At 39.7% G+C, this 21,635-nt stretch overlaps 1 protein-coding gene across 11 annotated transcripts in view; it reads left to right on the top strand.

The window, feature by feature from the left end:
• PARD3 (par-3 family cell polarity regulator) overlaps nt 1-21,635 on the top strand; it is a 443,962-nt gene that overhangs the window by 326,059 nt on the left and 96,268 nt on the right. For 7 of the 11 annotated variants that reach the window (XM_084221269.1, XM_084221268.1, XM_084221264.1 and 4 more), the window contains 2 exons: nt 1,725-1,835; nt 19,788-20,042. In XM_084221269.1, coding sequence (XP_084077395.1) covers nt 1,725-1,835; nt 19,788-20,042 — 366 coding nt within the window. Of the gene's footprint in view, nt 1-1,724; nt 1,836-3,645; nt 3,719-19,787; nt 20,043-21,635 lie in introns of those variants that run through there. The other 4 variants (XM_084221270.1, XM_084221267.1, XM_084221262.1 and 1 more) reach the window with 2 other exon arrangements.

Genomic DNA, 21,635 nt, shown 5'->3' with positions numbered 1-21,635 from the left:
ATATATGTAAATGCTTTGTATGATGGTTTTGATTACTCTCTAATAAATAGGTGGGTGTTTTGAAAGATACATGTTGGTGTGTTGAATTTAAGTTTCACATATAACATTATGAAATCAGAGACTTTAACTTTACACCCTATTTTGCATTTCTGAACCCCATCATGTCCTCTGCCTTTTCAGGTGGTTATTAATAAACAGTTTTAGTTTTCAGATGCCTGAATTTCTTTGGAAATGAGCAATCTGTATGGAGAATGGTCAAACAGTTTAAAGCTTATGTACATGCTCCTATGCTGTGTTTTTGTGTTTTGGTTTTAAAGAGCTGCCCTAAGAGCTGTAAACATCATTAGACAATATAAATAATATCTCCTGATTGAATGGCCAGAAATTAATCATTCTGCAGGGTTGCTGTGTGGTGTACTTCAAACCACACACTGGCTTTGTCCTAGAATCAAAAGGAACCAATGGGAAAATATTGTAAATACCTGGTGAACTCTAAATATTTTAAAGATGTTACATTAACAGGTCAGAAGGAAGCTTTAAGAACTTGGTGGTTTATTTCACTGTCCATGAGCATTTGTGGTGTCCTGTTGGCACTATTGCTAGACATGTTTGATTGTAAGTCTCAGTGCTTTAATTTCACTTTTGATGTGAACCTGAGTGTGAAGTGCCACAGTGTCAGTCAGCTCTCAAATCAGCATTTGGTATAAAAAAAGTAAAATTCTTGCTGCTTTTGGTGTGATAAATGATGCCACATTTGATTGGTATATATACTCTTTAACAGACACGTGTTAGCCCTTCTGCCTTAAATAGAAAATTTTCATCTAAAGTTTAGATCTATTTAAAAGTTCTATTAAAGTGTTTGTTTGGTTCACTCTGTATGAAAGTCATTCCTTTCAGAACAGGTCAGAAATGTCTTAAGAAATAGGAATAATTTTGTCCTAATAATAACTGAGTATCTCAAATGCCAAATTCTTCACTCCCTGAAAGTTAAAAGAAAACAGTGGAATGTGCAAATATGGAAGAAACGCAATGAGTTTGAAATGTAGCCTTTCAAGGGAAAGAAGAGATGTGAAGAGGGCAAACCTTGGTTGGGGCAGCCCACACAGCTCCATCCCTCCATTCACCCTCCCACACTGAACACCCCTGGGGAAAGAGTCATGAGCAATAATGTTTAAATAAGAAACCCTAGTGCTGAAAAAGAATAGATTGACAGTTTTGAATGGTGTCCTCTGTGGGGTGAAATGGCCCTTGTGGGGTGTGGGGGCAGTGCTGCCCTGGGGGCTGTCAGACCTGCAGCTCCCTCTCTCCTCTCCAAAGTGGGGAAGCCTTTGCTTAATGCAAACCTGAGCTGTGTCCTTGGGCAGAGATGCTGTTCTAAAACATTGTTTGACTGTCTGTTTAAGAATAATGGCCCCAAAATCCTGGCATTAAAGGGAAATGTGGTCCAATTATTTTTTTGTGTGTTGTACTCTTCAGTGAGGAATTCTATAAACTTTTAAGAGGAGTGAAATGAAAATAAAAATTAAAAAAACTTATGTAAAAAAATCCAACAACAACCCAGAAGCAGCATGAAAATACTAAAAACTGAGATTCTGAGGTCTTTGCACTTTTCCTTCCTGATTTCCCAGCAGTCCTTCCTGGAGAACTCTCTTTGTCATGGAAGAAGGAAAATACAGTTTTGTTCATGTCACAAGTTAGATTCTTTTTTTGTGTGTTATTAACAGGTTTGGCAAACATCGCAAAGATGACAAGAGTGAGAAAACTGGTAAAATAAAAGTGCAGGAAGCTCTTACTTCAGAAGAGGAGAGAATACGAATGAAGCAAGAACAGGAGAGGTAGACTTCAGTATTTGCTTAAACCTTGATAGAGAGAGTTTGTTTTTTAAATTAAATAACTGAAGTTCAATTTTCACTGATGAAATTTTCCACATGTTGATATGTTTATATACTTTAAATAACAGGAAAAAGCTGGATTTATTTTGGACATTAGTATGAACAGCTCCTTTGGCTGTGTTAAGCATCTTTTATAGACACAGAGCTCCCTTTTTTATTGAGGAGACTGAAGTAATAAAATGAAATGTTTTCTCTATATATTCTATAACTGATTTATTGACATTTTCAGAAAACAAATATTTATATAGAATGAAGTATGTTTTGTATTTTTCTTCAGAGTTTTGCATATCTAGATTTTTCATTGATAGATTTAGGAGAAACATAAAAATTATGCTTACCAGTATATTTGTCATTGGAGTTCAGTCTATTTATGTGCCTTGCAGTCTGTTTATGGAATGATATATATATTAAACTGCTAATTGTAAAAATGAGTGGTGAGCACCTCTATTTTTCCTTGTCAGCTTCCCTTAACATTAAAAAACCCTATATAATATATATGTCATATGTTCTTCTCAATATTTCCAATCTACTTTTCGTCCTATCTCTTGTAGCTGGGGCCTAGACTCTGGTGTCTCTCAGATCAATTTAATCAAAATCTTGGAAAGTGTAGGTTACCAGTTAACTTAAACTGGGAGATGTGAGTTGAGAGACAGCCTCTTTGACATCACTTCAGTAAGGAGACAAACTTTACAAAGTTTGATTGCTGAATGGTAAATAGATTCAGACACATTTAGCAGTGAAAGTGAACTATGCATTAGAATTATTTATCTAAAAATTATGCCATAGCTCACCATAAATTTAGGATTGGTGCAGAAACTCTGGAGGGAAATTTTCTTGTCCTTGTAGAGGAGATATCACTAATTAGTCATAATGATCTCTTTAATTGCCATCTCTATGCACCTCGGTCTTCTGCAAATAAGAACAGAAGTTCATGAATGGTGGCTTCATCATTAACAGCTTAATAGAGACTATGAGAGCCACTGTATAATAGAGAGCCACTGTAACTCTTCTGTAGACTCCTCAGTTAAACCTAAAATGGTTTGCTTTCAGTTCTTTTAGGGTTGAGTGATTTACAGTAAAGACGGGGTGGGAGTGTGTGTTCAATGGTTTAACTTGTTAAACTCCAGAAACTTTATCATTTATGACCCTTTGTTTAGGTTACATCATGGGAATTTTTTTACTCTTTAGCAGATATACTGTCATAAATTGATGTAAAAATTTATTCTTGTCTTTGTCCATCCCTTCTGATTGTTGAAGGTGGCTGGGTTACAGTGCCTGGATGTTTTTTTCTAGTCTGATTGGTTTTTATTTTTTCTTTTTTAACAAAAGTGAGGCAGGGTCATTAAATTTGTTACTGTTTTTAAAAGCAAAGTGCTTTCAGATTAAATGGTAAAGAAGAAGGCTGGAATTGAAGGAAATAAGTGATGAGGGTGTTTGTGCAGCCAGCTTCCCTTCTCATGGATGGAGCAGCCACAGAGCTCATGCCAGGGATGCAGAGCCATGGAAAGCTGCCTCGGTTGCTCTGCCCAGCTCAGAGCAGGGGATGGTTGGCCATAAAAGCACCACTCTGTTCCCTGGCTTCACACACTGCTGAGCCCCAGCTGGCCCTTAGGGTTTCTTAGTAACATGAGATCCCCAGAAAATCAGCCATATACATTTATAAAAAGAAGAAAGACTTGACGCCTGGGTTAGTAACATTTTCTCTCTCTTCATTCTCTCTCTCTGTCTTTCTGTGTCTCTCTGTCTCTCTCAGTAAGAATGGTCAGAGTATAGACTGTCCATGTGATGATGTAAGAGAGGTTGCAATAGTCACGCTGGGTACCAAGGTAGAATTATGAAATTATTTGTATAGCCCCGAATGCATGGAGCAAATCCTAATCCCTGTCCATCAAGTTATGCTAACCAATTTGAATCTTTCCTGGAATCTCACTCCTCATGTGTCATAAAAACAATTTTATATGTTCACTGAGATTGCAGAAAATGCATGTGCCAGAACTTCATAACAGCTTGATGTTATGGTAACATGGGTCCTTATCCTCCCATTATTCTCTTTCCCTGTGTATTTGCTTTCCTTTGTGTTATGTCTATAAGAGAATGCAACTTCTTTGGGGTAGTCGCATGTACAACTAATAAAAGATAATAAAATAGCAACCCAATGTGTGAGGTGCTTCCTTATGTTTCTAAAAAATTCAGATGTTGATTTGGTCCACAGAGACTAAATGTTTTTGCAGTTAGATTGCAGAGTTTCCTTTTGATCCTGTAAAATAATGATGTTAGATACATGCTGTTAATGAAGAGTACTCTTGCAAATTAACTGAACAATCCCTCAAAATGTTTACTTAGGAGACAGAGTAAAATATTACTGTCAGTGTTGGCTCATAACAGCTGCTATTTTAACTTTGTTTTCTGTGAGGTTTTGTCGTCTCAAATTTTTTAGCAGTGCAATTCACTTGTATTTTACTTGGTATTTGATACTATATACCTCTAAAATGATGCAATACTTTGGGGAAATAGGTTGGATTTAATGAATTTACTATGTATGAGAGGCTAGGAGCAAAAATCCTTAGGGGGGACAGAGAACAAGTGAACAGTCCATTAAAAAATCAATCATGCCCACAATTTTATGGAATTATTAATTTTAATAGTATTGTGCTTACGATAGTATTTTCTTTGAAACCTAGCATTCATATGGATTATGAGGCAAATAAGAAGAATGCTCTTCAGTTTACCATGATTAAATTAATAAAATGGCATTTCATAAATATTAATAATAATTTCTTGATTCTGTGATTCTTTGATTAAGGAGTGTATCACTTAAGCTGTGTATCTCTTAAGCTACATCCTATATATGTTGGATATATATGTATGGTGTGTACTTACTGACAACCTTAAAGTAATTTTGAACAAAAAAGGAAAAAAGGAAGTTATCTAGTTGAAAATACAGCCAGCTTTCAATGACAAGGAATACTGGAACAATTAGGGGTGTACTTGATGAGATCACCCACTAGTCTTACCAAAAATTCTGTAAAATACTTGCTATTTGTAAATCCTCCAAGTGTTGGAACAGGAGTTCATCCAAGGCCATAGAACACTGCCCCATGTCACTATGTTTTAACACTGGTTTACTGCACAAAAACAAGTTTGCTTGCATTATCCTTGAGCATCTGCCAAGCGCTGATCTTAAAATCTGGCTGGGCTCTGCTGTGCTTTTAGAAAGGGTTCTCCCCAGCAGTGGCACCAGTCAAAATCTTAAGGCAAGACTGGGCAATGGGATTTCTGACTGTGGCCTTGAGTCTCCTCAGAAAGAGTCTTGAGGAAGCTGAATAAGAACCAAGTTCAGTTAGCTCTGGTCCTGTGCCAGATCACAGCTGTTTTACATATATGCTAATTTGGAGCCCCTTGTTGCTGTGTGGTCATCTTGTCTGTCTGTCACTGGACTGCTCAAACTGGGTACCACTGAGATGCTATATTCACATGGATGGGCTGAGAAAACAGCCCTGGGTCTTTGTGGTTTTGTTACAGAAGGTCTTTTAGCAACTCCAGAGTCTCCTGATATACCCATGATCTTCCTAAGATCTCTTGGATTTTGCAGACTGGAGATGTGTGGATTATCCTGAGGTTTTAGAGATGCTTCTAAATGCTTATAATTTTACATAGGCATTGCAATGTTGGATAGACTTAAAAGGAGATTTTGAAACTTTTGTCAGTGACCAAGAGGAATCAGTTCATATGGGTGATCACCTTATGCTGTGCTGCTACATCTAAACCTCTGGAAGCCCACAGACCTTTCCAGTCTAGAAACCCTCTACATCTTTGGGGGCTTCCCAGAGTAGGTTTGCTCAATATTTAGTCAGTGTGTCCATTGATATCCTGCAACCTGATTGTCCTGAAATGTTTTCTGAATTCTTCAAGGCCCTTTAATGTAGTCTCTTTCTTAGGAGGTATGAAGACAGAATTGCTGAAAAAACCTACTGCTTTTGTCTTCTGGTTGTTATTGGCACTCTTTGCTGGAGAGAGACATCCCTCCAAACAGCAAGTTCCGATATCTTTGTTTCTCCCTCTTCCATTCCCTTGCATTTTTCCTTCAATTTAATTTTTTGTTGTTTTTGGCTTCTTCTTTTTTTTTTTTCCATTCTTTTTCTTTCCACTTCAACTTTGTGTTCATTATAAAAAATATTGTCAGCAAATCCAAAACCTTTGCCTGTGGTCTTCCCTTCTATAGCACAGGCATGTGCAGTTCTTGGCACACATGGCAAGGCCGTATGTGCCTGCAATCTTCAGCCTTGGACTGAGTTCCTTTAGCAAAGAAAGTTCTCCCTGACCTGAGCAACTTTACTCTTTGTAGCCGGGTAGTAGATAACAGAGGAATAAACTAAACGTAGCTCTTTGTGAAGTTTTTAAGAAATTCATCTGAATCCAGCATGCTTCACTGCTGGATAATGCTTAAAAGATGAAAGTTGCAATTCTCATGTAATCTCATGATTCAGAGTTCGTGATCCATCTATGGGCAAACAGTGCTTATGCTGTAATCCGCCTCTAGAGGCACTTCTCCTCTTGGAAGCAAAGTCTAGAGGATATTTTCTCTGTTTGGTTAATACACTGATTTAAGAGCTTTACTAATGTTCTGTAAATCTCTGTGTTGCCATAAAAGTGTTTTAATCTTAGTATTGTATTCTTCCTCAACTTCCACTGAAACGGATGCAAAATCAAGTGCTTGAACACCTGTGTTGGGAGGATCAGTCTTGAGGAGATAAGGAGAAACCTTTTGGGAGAGAATTAGAGTGTTGTGCTGGTGGAAGTGCTGTGACAGAGGCTTCGGAGGTGCAGGGAGGGCGATAGAGCGGTCGGATGGGGGCCTGCGGGGCCGGGGGTTCGCTCTGCTCTGTCGCAGCAGCTGTGGAGTCGCAGCCTGTGCTGTGCCGGAGGACAGCTAACGCGGCAGAGCGATGCCGCGCCCGGTACGTGCATGAGAATAGCTCCCGTCTGCACCAGAAACATCCTGCTGTGCTGGTTTCCCCCCTTTCTGATCCGGAAAACATGACCTTTTGTTCCTCTGGGTTACAGAGGGAGCTACATGTACACGATTCTGCCGTAGTTATTCCCCAAGTGCCGCCGATTCCCGGCCCGGGAGGTGTCTGGGGAGCGGCGGGGCCGGGAGGGGGAGCTGCGGGCTCGGCGCTGCCGGCCCGGCCCGGCCCGGCCCCGCCGGGATCGCTCCTGCGGCCGCGCCCGGCGCCGGTGTCAGCCGGGGGCAGCCGTGCTGAGCCTGGGCGGGGATGGCTCTGGACGGCCGGGGATGTCTCTGGGCGCCCGGGGATGGCTCTGGACGGCCGGGGATGGCTCTGAGCGGCCGGGGATGGCTCTGAGCGGCCGGGGATGGCTCTGAGCGGCCGGGGATGGCTCTGAGCGGCCGGGGATGCTCTGAGCGGCCGGGGATGGCTCTGAGCGGCCGGGCATGGCTTTGGGCAGCCGAGGATGCTCTGGACGGCCGGGAATGGCTCTGAGCGGCCGGGGATGCTCTGAGCTGCAGGGGATGGCTCTGGACGGCCGGGGATGCTCTGAGCGGCCGGGGATGGCTCTGGGCGGCCGGGGATGCTCTGAGCGGCCGGGGATGGCTCTGGGCGGCCGGGGATGGCTCTGGGCGGCCGGGGATGCTCTGGGCGGCCGGGGATGCTCTGGGCGGCCGGGGATGCTCTGAGCGGCCGGGGATGGCTCTGGGCGGCCGGGGATGGCTCTGGGCGGCCGGGGATGGCTCTGGGCGGCCGGGGATGCTCTGGGCGGCCGCGGAGGAGGCGATGCTGGCGGCGCTCGGCTCGGGAGTCGCGGGGCGCTGCCCGGGGAGGCGGGTCAGGCGTCTGTCCTGCGCTGGCAGATTTGCTGTTACTTTTGGAGCTCACTCAATAGGCTGACAGCACTTTTTTTGTGCGGATGTAAACAAGGCTGCGAGTAGAGTGGGTGTCGTTCACGCGTTATTTGTCCTAAATTTAGAGGGAAACGTTCTGCCTGTTCATTAATAGTTAAAATAAGACTGATTCTTCCCCCAACCCCCAAAGGATTCGGTTATTCCATAAAATGCTTCCTGTATTATATTTTCCTAAGGGTATATGGGTCTTTATCTCTAACATGTAATAAACTTCTCTTCATCCTTCTCTAGTACCATTAAAGCCACAAGCCCTTTGTTGTAAAAGTATACTAATGAATAGAAATGTTACAACAAGAACAGAAGTCTTGTGTTTTCCCTTCATCATGCATCATCCATTTTAATTAGACAAAAGGGTGGTGAGTACTGTGACAAGAGTCTGGAATTAAAATCATTAATTGATGTCAAGCTGACGAGAGACTGCTAACATGAATTTACTGACAGCAGGAAAGAAATTAACCTTATTACTTTATTTAGTACATTGGGACTATTTATTATTCTTTCCTGTGTAAGTTCAATGTGTTCTGTTAGCGATGATAGAGAAAGACAAATAATTAATAAAACCTACATTGAGTTTTATTACCTCCTATCAATGACATTGGGATGAAAACCACATCAATAATTTACAAAAAACAAACCCACCACATCCTTCTAATCAATGTAACTCATCAAAACTGATGCAGCAACATTTTTGATATTTTAGATGAGTATAACAGGCTATGCTCTCCAGCCAAGTAGAATTGCAAAAGTGATTTGATTTAAAACCCTGCCTTAGTTTCTTAATGTCAGTGTTGCAAAAAATGAAACATATTTTCTGCAGCAATGACATTGATTGGAATAACTGTCTGGTTTGATCATCATTGGAAGGTCAGCCTAACAAAGATGAGTTTTAATGTTAAGCATCTTTATTCTTTAGATGAAAGAGTACAGCAGTGTCTTACAGAATGACAGCAGCATCCTATAGATAATTTGTGACCCAAAGGTCATAATAAAAGAATAGAGGGAAGGTCATCCTGTAGTAAAGGCCATCTGGAACTGTTAAAGTATCAGATGGAGTAGGGGGCTGAACAGCAGGACACTCTTGGTGTCTTTCCAGATTTCCCAGAGAGACCATAATATTTTTATTGGAAAACCCCAACTTTCTTCCCCCTTAAGCAAAATATTTTCATCGAGCAGTTCCATCTTACTCTAAGGAAAAAAGACAGCATACTGTGATAAGGAAAGGATTTTTGTTTCTTACAGTGTCTAAGAGTTATCTGTGTTTTTGAAATAACTCAAAGATTCAGCTTTACTTTTGTTGCTGCTATATTTTGATGCCACTTAACAGCTTTCAGAAAAACTGTTACCCCTAAAACCATTATTACTGCAAACATTCAGGATATAAGTAATTAGTGAAGTTTTCTGTTAAAACTTTCACTTTCTTCCCATCCTGTAACAGAGGAGAGGAAAAATTCCTCAGTGATCAGAAAATCAGAGCAATATGTTTCTCATTCTCACTTATTTTGTGATGGGGTCTGCTTGTCTCAGTTTCATGGAGATTTGTAGCATTGTTTTTGGCAGTGGTTTTTTACATAATGGATAAGGGTGCAGGATATGAAAAAAAAAATCAATGACAATAATTTTTGGAAGAGAACACAGAAGTGAAGCATGTGAATATTGAGCTTTGAAAAAACATTTCAGGCCAGTTCCACTTCATAAAAATACTGACTTTGGGAGCTATGTAAATTGAAGCCTTTGTAGAATAATCGTTACTGGAGTAGTTTTTCAAACAAAACACCACATATTCTCTAGCTACATATTGTAATTATAGAGATTTTAAGACCATGTGCTAAAAGCATATTTTCTCTATTGTTTTTCTGTAGTGATTCTACACATTGCACTGGGCAAGGTCTAGCCAAGTCCCTTGCAATATATTGAAAAAAACATAATTTAGGTGGTCTCTGTAATATTCTGTTTTACGAATTAGTTTAAGGTGTCTTGTAGATCATATAAATTCAGTACTCTCTTAGACATATTAGTTCAAAGTAAGAGCACTAAAAAGTATCACTTTAGAATGCCAGGAACTTCAGGCTAAGGCAGCAGCATGTCCTCTGATGTCCTAAGAATTCTCCTTTAGTGGCAGAGTTACTGTGGCAAAGACTTATTTGAGAATCAAAATATCTGCACCATAGTTACTGACTCACTGAACTTATTCTTGCTGAATTGAACAGAACTCAAAATCTGTCAGGTTTTCCACACTGCACTACAGGACTCTGTTTGACAGTAAAACAAGGCACTAATCCTACTCCTTCTTCTAATTCTTAAATGTAGCAACAAGTATTTGACTAGCCAGAAAGACACCTAACGATGCATCTCTAACAGGCAGATCCATCCTCCCTCCACACCACAGCTGCAAACTTTATTTTGTTACTAGAAGAAACCTTTTAGGAGTTCTGAGACAGCTGGCTCTGTTTCTGGCCACGCTAGAGATTTGTGCTCTCAGTTCTGTGACTCAGTGAGGTTTTAGAATTGAATCCTCAGAGGTGTTGTAGGTGTGAATTTGAGGGTCCTGAGCTAAGATATTGACTTAGATGCTATATTCTTTATTGGTTCAGGGTTTTTTTTTTTCCCTTTACCTTTTCTTTCATCTTCAGTGTATGAGATTCACACAATCCTTGCTTTGTTGTGAGGTTTTTCATTGGTTTTTTTTGTCCCTTCATACTGTTTCATTTTCTATCTTCCAGATTAGGCTATTTTATACATAGTACTCTAGAAACACAGAACAATGGACCTGAAATAGAGCTAGCAGCAGAATTTTGTGCCCACTTTTGTTACTAGACTTCAGCTAGAGGAGCATGACTGGTGGATAGGCTCAGCTCAACCAACTGATAAGAGTATGGTAGCTCAACCTCCAGTTGCTGCCTGCAGTATCTGGAAATGACTGATTTGATTCATGGTGTGATGTATGGTACCATTAGAAATGTGGTTTGCCTATGTTAATTGCTTCTTGCACACATGGGAACATGTGCTCCTTACACATCCAGCTGCAGAATTCAGATGTTACCCACCAGTGCTGCTCTCTGGAATTATTCTCCAATTGGGGAAAAAAAAATGTACAGGAAGAAATGGTCCAAGCAGAGGCCTTAAAGCGAGGAGGGAGGAAAGGAGGAGCTTGTGTTTCAGCAATGTTGTGTTTCAGCAATAGTTGAATACCATGATCTCTTCCTTTCTACTTCAGTCCAGCAGAAGAGCTAAATAGGAGATTAGACCCAAGATAATCTAATGATGAAGGACCTGTTGTCATATCAGCCTTTCTGGCCAGTTTTGTTATGCAAAAGAAAAACTAATTTCCATTTTACTTTCAGACAGCAAAGATGTTCTTCGATGTACCATGGTTCCCAGCAGGGTAACAGTCTCATTTGCTCATTTGGGTGATCCTCCACTTCTGGGGTCACTGATCCTTGGATCAGACATGAAAATAAGGACAGAAAATTTCAGTCAAGGTAGTGTTTGTTTTGGTGACAGGAGGACCTATGCTGCCTGTGTACCTGCAACATTCTCCTTTGGTTGAAACATACGTATTCTTTTTAAAAACAGCGCAGCAGGCAAACCCTCCACCCTAAAATGTGGCAGACTGTTAACTGTAAAGTAGGCTGAAAGCTCCATTGAAGTGTAAGTAAGATAATTTGCAGATCTTTTAATCTGAAGTAAGCAAGGATTTTCACTTGTTTACTGCAACATCCAAGAAAGCAGGTTTGAGATACTGACAAACCTGCTGACATGGACCTGTCCTCACTTTGTAAAGACAAAGGGTGAATCAAGAAGGTCAGGTGATAAAGAAGGATGGGGGTGAAATATATGAGATTCCACAAGGTTAGAGGAAATAATTTTAATATCTCCTTTAGTTTCATCAATGTCACTTGATTTCAAATTGGTGTTTGCACTTCACCTGCTCATATGCATAATATTTACTTTCTCTCCTGCATTTTTTCATTTCTTTACGTCTTCATTTGTATTTTGCTGCCTTCTGTAATAGCCTTCTTTAATATAACTCCTTATAAAAATGAGCATAATGTTCTCTCCTTAATATATTAGGGCACTTAAAGTAATCACCTTATCACCTTTATCCTTCACCTTTTTTTCTTTTTTAACTGCAGCCCTCCTGGGTTGTAGCTCATTAAACGTTTTTGAAATTCTCATGCATCTCTTCTGATTTGAGGAGGGGGGATCTTCAGAAAGACAGTAAGTACTATCACATATTCTAATTGGCAGATAGGCTGTGATTGTTGAAGGAGAAAGAAAATTAAGACTGTCTGATTATGTAGATACATTTCTTTAATTTAGAGATGATGGGCAGCCTTTTAAATGAAAAAAATGTAGTCCTTGTTATATTTCTCAGCTGTTGTACAACCAATAGATAGGAAATATATGTATGTAAAATTTCTGTGTTGCTGCAGAATTATGGATCTTTAAGAGAGACCATGTCACTTTTTCAAGGTAGTATCTGCAGGATATGCCATTCCTGCAAGATGTTTGTTTCATCCTGGTGATTTTATTTTGTTGGTTTTTTTTTTTCTTTTCCTTAGTTTACAATAAACTCTACAGCTTCCTATGGCAGTCTTTTCCACTCCCTTTTGTTTAGGAAGTTGCCCTGCTCACAGTATCTTAATTATTCTTGCTTCAGTTAAATACCTGACACATTATTCTTTTCCTCTGGTGTTTGCAGATGGCTGTTATGTCCCCACTCTGTCTTTTCCTTTCCCAAACAGCTTGATGTTGCTGACTCATATATGTTACCCAGTAGAACTTCCAGATCCATTCTTGAAAAATCAACACACAGATTTTTTTTCCTCTACTTTTAATTGATTGTTTATTTATTTGAACTATGTAAATTACCTTCTAGTTGCTGTTATTTAAGATAATTCTATTTTTGTAGTCTACTCTGTATTTCAAGAACATTTCAAATCTTAATCCTTTCCTCCAAAGTTCCTTCATTTGGGTTTTCCACAGATTCAGTAATGTCCTGATTAATAATGAAAAACCCTGAGTAAATTCAGAGTGATCCACGTAGAAAATATCTCAATCTGTCCATTCTGGTGACTGTGAATCTATTCTCTAGATACTCTGTAGGAGCAGCCTTGTTCAACCTATTACATCCATCCCACAGCTGTTTTTCTTAGCCTGGGACTGTTTCTGCTCTGTTCCCAAGGCCATTTCCCGTGTTTTAGAAGGAAAATCTGACTGACTTTACCCACATCTGTTCTTGATAACTCTATGATGGCTACTGCTTGTCCCATTATCTCCTCTCTGCTTACCAGTAGTTTACTTAAGAAGGGATTGAAGTTGAACTCATGAGTCTTTAATTCTCCTCCTTCTCTGAGGTATGTTTGACTTTTCCTAGTTTTTTAGTATTTTAGCTGTCCTCAACAAGTTCTCCTAGCTGCTGAAAAAGTCTGAGGCTGCCTCAGACAGTTGTGTGTGTCAGAACTTCAACCACCTTAACCAGTTTCTGGCCACTTTTTTTGCTGGTATATTGAAAATATTTTTGTTATTGGTGGTAGTCAATTATGCTGGTCATCTGCTTGCAGTCAACCATTTCAGTGAAGACAGATGCAAAGGGAAAAGCCATTAAGCCTCAGGTCTCCTCAGCATCATCTGTCAATATCCTTCCCTCACTGCCACGCAGGGGAGCAGCCTTTTCTTTGCTCTTCCTTTTACTGCTAATGCAATTACTCAATGATTTATTGTCATCTTTTAAGCTCCCTGCTACTTTTATTTCACATTATGCCTCGGCCTTTCTGATTTTGTCCCCGTAAGCTTGTGCAAACTGACTACATTTTGCATGTGTTTCCTCACGTGTCTGAGGTCAGAGGATGGTCATATTTCAGTCAACTGGTCACACATGTATATCCATAGCAGATAAGGCAGAACTCGTAATTTTTATTTTAATGACTTGAGAAAGTTGGATCTCTAGCCTTTCAATTTAAAAATTGTATTTACATAGCAGTATTTTCTGACTTTTTAAAAAATGTTTAAGTTTTGAATGAAATGGGGGGAAATGAGGAAGAGGAGGTGTCTTTCTTATTTACAAGCTGTGGCTCTGGGTGGCCAGGATTATCCATTGTGCACAGTGATCCTTCAGAATGATTTTCCCAGGAAAGCAGATGGCTCTGCTGAGGGGTGGTTATAACTGTGATAACTGACTAGCTCTAATCATGGCAAGAAAAGCTAAGTGTCATATGCCGGTTCAGAGTGAAATCACAGTAATGCCTATAATCAAGGTATCCTCATTAGAAGGCTAGTTGTCAGAAAAATTCTGCTTGGCTCCAGACAAAGGTCAAAGAAAAATAGAGGAGAGGACAAACTCCCATATTGACTTGATTGCCAAAAATTAGAAAAAGGGGCATTAAAGCCCTGAAGGCAGTAGAGAAGGTTGGGGGAGGAGCAGTGAGACCTGGTGTGCTGTGCCTGCAAGGTATTTTTCACTAGCAAAGAAGGAGGGGACAGATTTGACAAGATCTGGCTGCTGGCCAATGCACTTTCTGACCTCTTTATTAGAAACGATATCTGGCAAAAATGGGACTGAATGTGTTCATCCCGCTGGACTAACTTGAACAAGCTGCCTGGCTTTACAAACGTGTTGTTGTTTTTCTCTGTTTCCAATCCATCATCCCAGCGCATGCCAGTCTGATGGTAGAAGAACTGAGAACTGGCAGCCGTGAATGGCTTGTCATTAAGCTTCTGTCCTTACACAATGCTGTTTCCATCCTTAATAAACATTGTCAGCCATCTCACATATGTGGAACTGCGAGCGTTCAATACTGATTTTGTAAATGAGTGAGTCTCGGTGGAAAAGACGAGGGTGTGGATTATCACTTGGGCAATAGCTGAATCCTGGCAGCAGCAGGAGGATTAATTGAATTGACCAAGCAATTGCACACCAGAAACAGCAGCCAACTTTTTTTCTGCTCTTAGGGGAGGACATTGCTGCCATTGCAGTGGCAAATGTAATGTACTAGCCATGAATATCCTTCCCGTGCTGTGTTCATCAATTAAGATAAGTAGTGATTTTTTTGCAAGGACCTAAATCACTAATATGAAAAAATCCAGACAAAGGAGACTGAGGGTCCTAGGGGATTTGGGATATACTTATATTTTACTCCCTACTTTATATAAAATAAGGGCTGATTTCTTTTGACAGCTTTGCTTATTCACTTTTACCAGCAACAGCTCATCCAGCTCCATGGATTTGATTTTTCTGTTGCTGAAAAAAGTTAAAGTAGAGTTCAGAGAAACATTTAGCTCCGGGTGGAATTGAATCCCAAATGAATACGATTACTTAGTACCCACATATGAGTTACGTGGCTAAATGCCCTTTGTGTCAAGGAAGAGCTACTCAACACAGTTGGTAGAGCCTGGAGAAGGGTTTGGCTTCACTTTAAAATTTCCATGTTACAGATGTTCAGCTGAACTGTGTGCTGGACCATGCAGCAGCTGCCTGGTATGACTATATCTTTACCAGCTCTCCTGGGAGTTCAAAACATACCTTGATACCTAACTTTAGGTGTCTAAAATGGTAGTTGCCTTCATCTGAAAGCTGAATATCACTCACAGTTTATAAGAAGGGAACAAGGTAGCTGCTGTTTCCTGGGGACAGCCATGCAAAAGCTTTTGCCTTCTTTTTGAGACCACCATTTCGTGTGCATAGGAATTGCTGTACAATGGGTATGTCTATCATTACTGGATTAGCTTGCAATGAAAAGCTCTTCTAACAATTACAGGAAGTTCTGCAGCTAACAATATTGTCATTTGAGGCAGTTGTCATTAGCTTTTGAATTGAATGGCACACAAATGCATAAGGATAGTTTATACTGAACATTATAATTTGAGTCTCAAAAGTATGACAGTGTGTTGTTGACATTTTCAGTGTTAGCACTTCAGCAGGAAGGGTTTAGAAACTTCTTGGGATAGCTTTTGTATTTTTAAAAGTTCAGTTTATATACTGAAAAATTGATTAGCAGTTTCTGCAAAAACTCTTTGACGATGAAAAGGGTTATGTGAATGTTTAGCAGTAGCATTATTATTATTATTATTAATATTATTGTTATCAAACCACCACAAAATCCCTAAGACGGCCATAAATCCTCAAAATTAGCTGATTTGAAATCTCAGGCATTTTTATTGTGCCATGTCATGAAGGAATACAATTCAGTGAAGACAGCTTAATACACTTATCCATGTTATGAAACCAAAGCGCTGTGGTCAAACACTTCTCCAGATACTGGATTTCATTAGTGGGGGTGCTGCTGATTAGGGCTGAAGCACAGAGTGAGTTCTTGGTTCTCATCTGTGCTGCACAGTGTGTTTACATAACCATTTTAATCTTCCCCACAACAGTCTGCACTGGCATTTCCCATATACATACTTGATGTGGTATGTGCTAACAAATGATTTAGGGCACATGAAGCATATACACACATGAGCACACAGAGGGGCCAGCATAAAATACAGCACCACATTAAGTTCAAGTCCTTATATAAAAATATATTCAGAGTTAAAAGCTATTATAATTCAAAGGGGATAGTGCAGTATTCAGCTGAGAGCTCTTATTCTTTTCAAGTATATGCCTACATATTTTTCCCTAGTTGTTTGGTTCCTTCAAGCTGAAAGACATAATGTTTAAATGTGGTATGTCCTTGAAAAGGCAAACCCAAACATATTTTAAACAATATTCAAAAATACGTTAAGCAATTGAAATACCTATACCTTTGTCATATGAAAGTACTAGCATTTTCACACTGGCTTAAATGTAAAGCACAAAAGAATATTTAAGAAAAAAAAAATCAGAACATTTTGGGTTTCAGTATAGTCAGACACCTTATACCTTTAATTTTTGTGTTATCTTTTGGTAAATGTTATTGCAAACAGTTACTGTGTACTTTGTTTATAATTATCAGGAAGATTAATGTGTTTAGACTCTGATTTTTAATACTATGTATGTGTATTAATACATTGTATTAGCAATGGTAGAAAATACTCTAAAAATTTTCCTGGTAGATGTGGACATAATTACTTGCATAACACTTCAGCAATCAGTTGTTTCTCACTTGAATGGGAATAAGTATCCCTCATGGAGCCATGCATGGGAAAACCTGAATGCTCTGGCTGCAAATGGCTCAGCATCCAAACTATTAAAGAGCCAATAAGCAAATGCAGGAGGAAAGATGGTTCACATGAAACAGGGAACTCATGTCTGCACCTGTGGGGAGTGATGTGATCTTCATGGTCAAAAGGCACAGAAGGTCACTGCCCTCTCCCATAGCAGTTTGTGTAACAAAAGCAGATATCACCTGTAACACCAGGTAATTCTGTTTTAGAAGCACTTCAGGCAACAATGTTTTCTTCTGATTGAATTACTCTATGCCACATTATTGTTACACTGTCTGATTACATGCACTAAAATTTTGATTATCTAAAATAGATGGATTTTTTTCCTTCAAATTGGTGTCAGAGAGTGTTCTGATATATGATGACAAATTATCTACTTAAAGGAAAATTAAAGCTACCAATGTCTAAGAAATTTCTGATTTCCTTTGCTTCTCCCATTCAGCGGACAAATATAAGTAGATGAATACATTTCTTCTCTGAGTAAGTAATACTAGACTACAAATTGGGAGGTAAACTACAGTGAGAGGAATCAACATGCACAGGCGGTTTTCAGACATGCTTTTCCTCCTACATAGATACCTTCCAAGTGATTAAGGCTGTAACACTTCTGAGTTAACAGTTTTGGGATATTGGAGAAGGTAAAAGAATGTTTTTATTTTAAAATAGACCTGCAGAAACCCTGTTTAAGTTTGAAATGAGTTTTGCATTTAAATTTGCATCCCTCTCCACTGTAAATTAATAAAAAACAATTCCAGTCTGAAGTTGCTGAAACTGTAGAGGAAAATTCTCTCAGCTGACTAGTATTATAGTTTTCACTTCCGTTTTTCTCTATTAAAGTAAAACACAACCAATAAAGAAAATAATTTTGTATTTGCTAAATTTAAAAGTTAAGTTAGTTTAAATTGAACTTTTCAAAAACTTCTTTTCTTTTCACTGTGACTGAATGCGGGGCATGTAAATGGATCATTGAACCATCAATGTAGGTGGCTCTGTCTGTTGAAGGTAATTCAGTCAATCAGTTGTATCCCAAATCAATATCTATGGTCAATATTCTCAGGATTTGTGGGGGAAAACATGTCTTTGTATCCATGGCATCCCTGTATTCCCTTACTTTTTATGGTGATCTTTGTAAAGGAGCAGTTTGCTTGGGACTTGCTGAGGAAGAGCCATTTCTGATAGTCACATACCAGCTCAGGGCTGGATTCACATGCTTGAGCACTGATGGCTTGTGTCATTTGGGCTGTCACAGTCTCTGGGACTTCAGCGTGACCTGGGGGACTCCTCGCCAGCAGCTGCAAGTCCATCAGGATTACCTGGGGATGTCAGGTGGCCAGAGCTGCTTATGTTTGAGCAGCTCAATCAAGGCTGAGTATCAATCTCCTGAGGAAGACCTAAGCAGCAGCATTAAGAGTGTCTCTAGAGGGACACTCTAGAGACATGGTTCCTGACTCTGGAGTCTGCTGCCAACAGCTCCTGGCCGCCATAAGGGGAGCCTGCACTCGTGGCTGCTCTGAGCTCACCTAGTGTGAGCACTGGGATTTCATGTCTTTATCTGCAGTCTGAATCCCACCCTTTGTGTGTCCCCTTTTGTTTTTGCAAATCTAATCTTGAAGGGGCCGTTTTAGAATTCCCAAGAATGTCAAAGTTACCTAACTTTAGGGCTTTTCTATTATCAGAAGAGTCGAGGCTTGATTTCAAAAGAGACAGAGCCTTTGAATAGGCTGTTCTTGTTGAAAGTTGGCAAACAGGATGTCCTTGGAAATGGCACACAGCAGAGATGCATAGAGCTGTAGTCTGCACGAATGGGTGCTGTCACTCCGTAGCTGTGGCTGTATTAGATGAAAAGGGAGCATTTTACTAATGGAAGGGAGGAGACAGCTTCATTTTGCAATGATGACAGAGCATTAAACTGGTCTGGGGTGACAGTGTAAAGGGGGGGCGTGGTCAGTTGGCTGTGCATATGTGTGTGCAGTACATCAAATTTTATAAAACACCGAAGAGACTTCGAAGCCCAAATCAAATTTTTGTAATATCTTTATGTACTTTTGAAAGTATGACCTCTGCTCGATTTGTGCTTGTCAGATTCCTAAATGTCATCTGTTTCTATCTGTCACTTTTTATCATACAGCTAAATTAGTGCACATAGATATAAACCCTGTCCAGCATCACCTTTCATTTGTAGCTTTAACACAAGGCACTTTCTGAGAAGATGCAGCCTGCTTTTGAGAGATGCCAGATTCAGTTTGTTTCTATTTTTTAAAAAGCATGCACATCTCAAAGGAATTATACAAGAATCTGCTTCTGCTGTTTACTTGCATGCATGCAGACATAAATATATCCATATATCCTATCCCTACATAGTTTTTAAAATCTGAGAAACAAATTAATTTTGTAGTATTAAGCAAAGAAAGTACATTAAAATTCCTCTCTAAATACATGCATTAGAACCATTAGATCTGGTAAGTTTTGATGGAGTACAACACAATATGAATGGTGTCAGGCCAGGTACTAGCACAGGCATCCTAGGAAGCATGAAATGATAGATGAACTCTGTTTACCAGCAGCTATGGCTAGGCATTATTTAGCTAATAATGAAACAAAAGACAGTGAACAATCAGATGTACTCCTTAAGGACCAGTGTTGATTGCTAGCATTGTTTCAATCTAGGCTTCAATGTCCCAGGTAAACTTGAGACCTCATAGCAAACTGAAACTGGAAACCTTCACTGCTTTCCGTTAAGTTAGGCTACCTGAAGTGTTTTTGACTGCTGCTTTCAAATGCCTCAGGGGGGGACGCCCATCGGTTTCAGCCTTCTCTTAATTTTTCAGAATCCAAGCGAAAACTCGAGAATTTCGAGAGAGGCAGGCTCGGGAGCGTGACTACGCGGAGATCCAGGATTTTAACCGGGCGTTCGGCTGCGACGCGGATCCGATGTACGCCGGGATTGCCGCCTACGACTCTGCAAGCAGCGGCGCGGTGACGCTGAGCGCCCGGCCGCAGAGCCCCAGGGAGGGACAGACCGTGGAGGCCTTGTACGCCCAAGTGAAGAAACCACGGAATTCCAAGTCTTCACCTGTAGACAGGTAGGCACCACACAACGCGCCCTCTCAAAATCTGCCCTCGTGTTGTTTGTGTCTTGGGAGATGGTTGTCCACGTCAGCTGGAAAGGCAGAGCTGCGTTTTTGTTCATGGCTTTTTAAAGCCTTTGTGTAGAGCAGTATTGAACTCACCCAAATAAACTTCTTACGGAATGGGATAGGAAAGTTGTTTTCTCCAGAGCAGCTACATTAACTACATTTCTTCTCTTTCTTCAGGTGGTTTGGAATTTTGGAATCACTGTTGGGTATCATTAGAATTAAATTCAAATTTTTAACATAATCAGGTTTATTTGTCAAAGCTCTAGCAGATATGTTTGTGGAATACAACATTTCCAATCTATTTGCATCTGCTACAAAATCTCTGAAAGGTAACTGTTGTTATAGCAAAAATGGGTTAAATCTTGTATGGATTCTAGTCCTACTGTAGTCCTGGACTTCAGTCTAACAGGCTGAGATTTTTGATTGAGTATAGACCAAGTGAGCAAATTCTAAGCTTCACTCTTGAGTTACTTGTTGGATTGTAGCTTATGATTTGTACTCTTCCTGCAGTTACATTTTCTGAACTGTGTCTTGCTTGTTTTTATGCTGAAACTGGGCAAAATTCTGGTTTCTGTTCTGAGTTCATTTGAAAACCTGAAGCTAAAAGAGGAATGTAAACTAACATAAAATAAAAATAGTGAGAGGCAGAATTCACAGTGGCTTTTTAATGCTTTAACAGTGAAAATACACCTGTTTTCTTGGCTTAGTATTGTAAACTTGTAGTTCTGCATTTTCTCAGCGGTACAAAAATTAACACTAAAATCCTAGTGCAAGACGTATTGTTCAGTCATTTGGAAGTTATTTATTTGCTCATAGTAAAGCAATTCATTTTGTTTTCTATCTCATTCTTTTCAGCAGAAAAATATTGAAATTTCAGTAAAATCAGCAAAGCCATGTCTTTGTGTGCAATGTTTGGGATCTCTGTAGGTTCTACATGAGCAGTGGCATTTACCTTGCATATTCTGTTCTAGGTGGTAATGGAGTCATTTATATTTCAGCTGAATATCTAAAACTCTTTGAGGACTGAGAGTATTGTACTTGGCCCTCCACTTGATCTATTTTAGAAATTTTCTTTACATAATATTGATAAATATACATCCTCTAATATGACAAAAAAGAAAATCTCAGCTGCATTGTGGAATGCATACATTTTTACTAAAAATTGGCGTCAGAGGTGCCTTTTTATTTTCTCAATAACACTGTTCTCTTGCATTGTGTAAAATGTCTACTTTTCATAGTAAATAATTTATATATTGTGGGTATATGTATGTTATTTCACTGAACGAAGCAAAATAATGTTAAAAGATGACAGCATCTGTGTCCTTGGAATTTTGTATTCCTTAGCCTTATATTGGCTGGCACTGGTATACCCAGGTGACTGACATTTCAGCACTTTCGTGCCTTTGGAAATCAAGATAGCTTGGTTGGATATGTCTGCCACGTGGTGACTCTCATGGCTGTTTTTGTTAGACCAAAGGCAGTGTTTCATGCTGGAGTTGAATGGCATCAATGTCACATCAACAAAAAAAAAGTTCTTTG

The sequence above is a fragment of the Fringilla coelebs genome (assembly GCF_963513975.1).
Source record: "Fringilla coelebs genome assembly, chromosome: 1".
In the NCBI taxonomy this organism is placed as follows: Eukaryota; Metazoa; Chordata; class Aves; order Passeriformes; family Fringillidae; genus Fringilla; species Fringilla coelebs.
The sequence above is the reverse complement of the archived record's forward strand: the minus strand, read 5'-3'. Positions and strand labels throughout refer to the sequence as shown.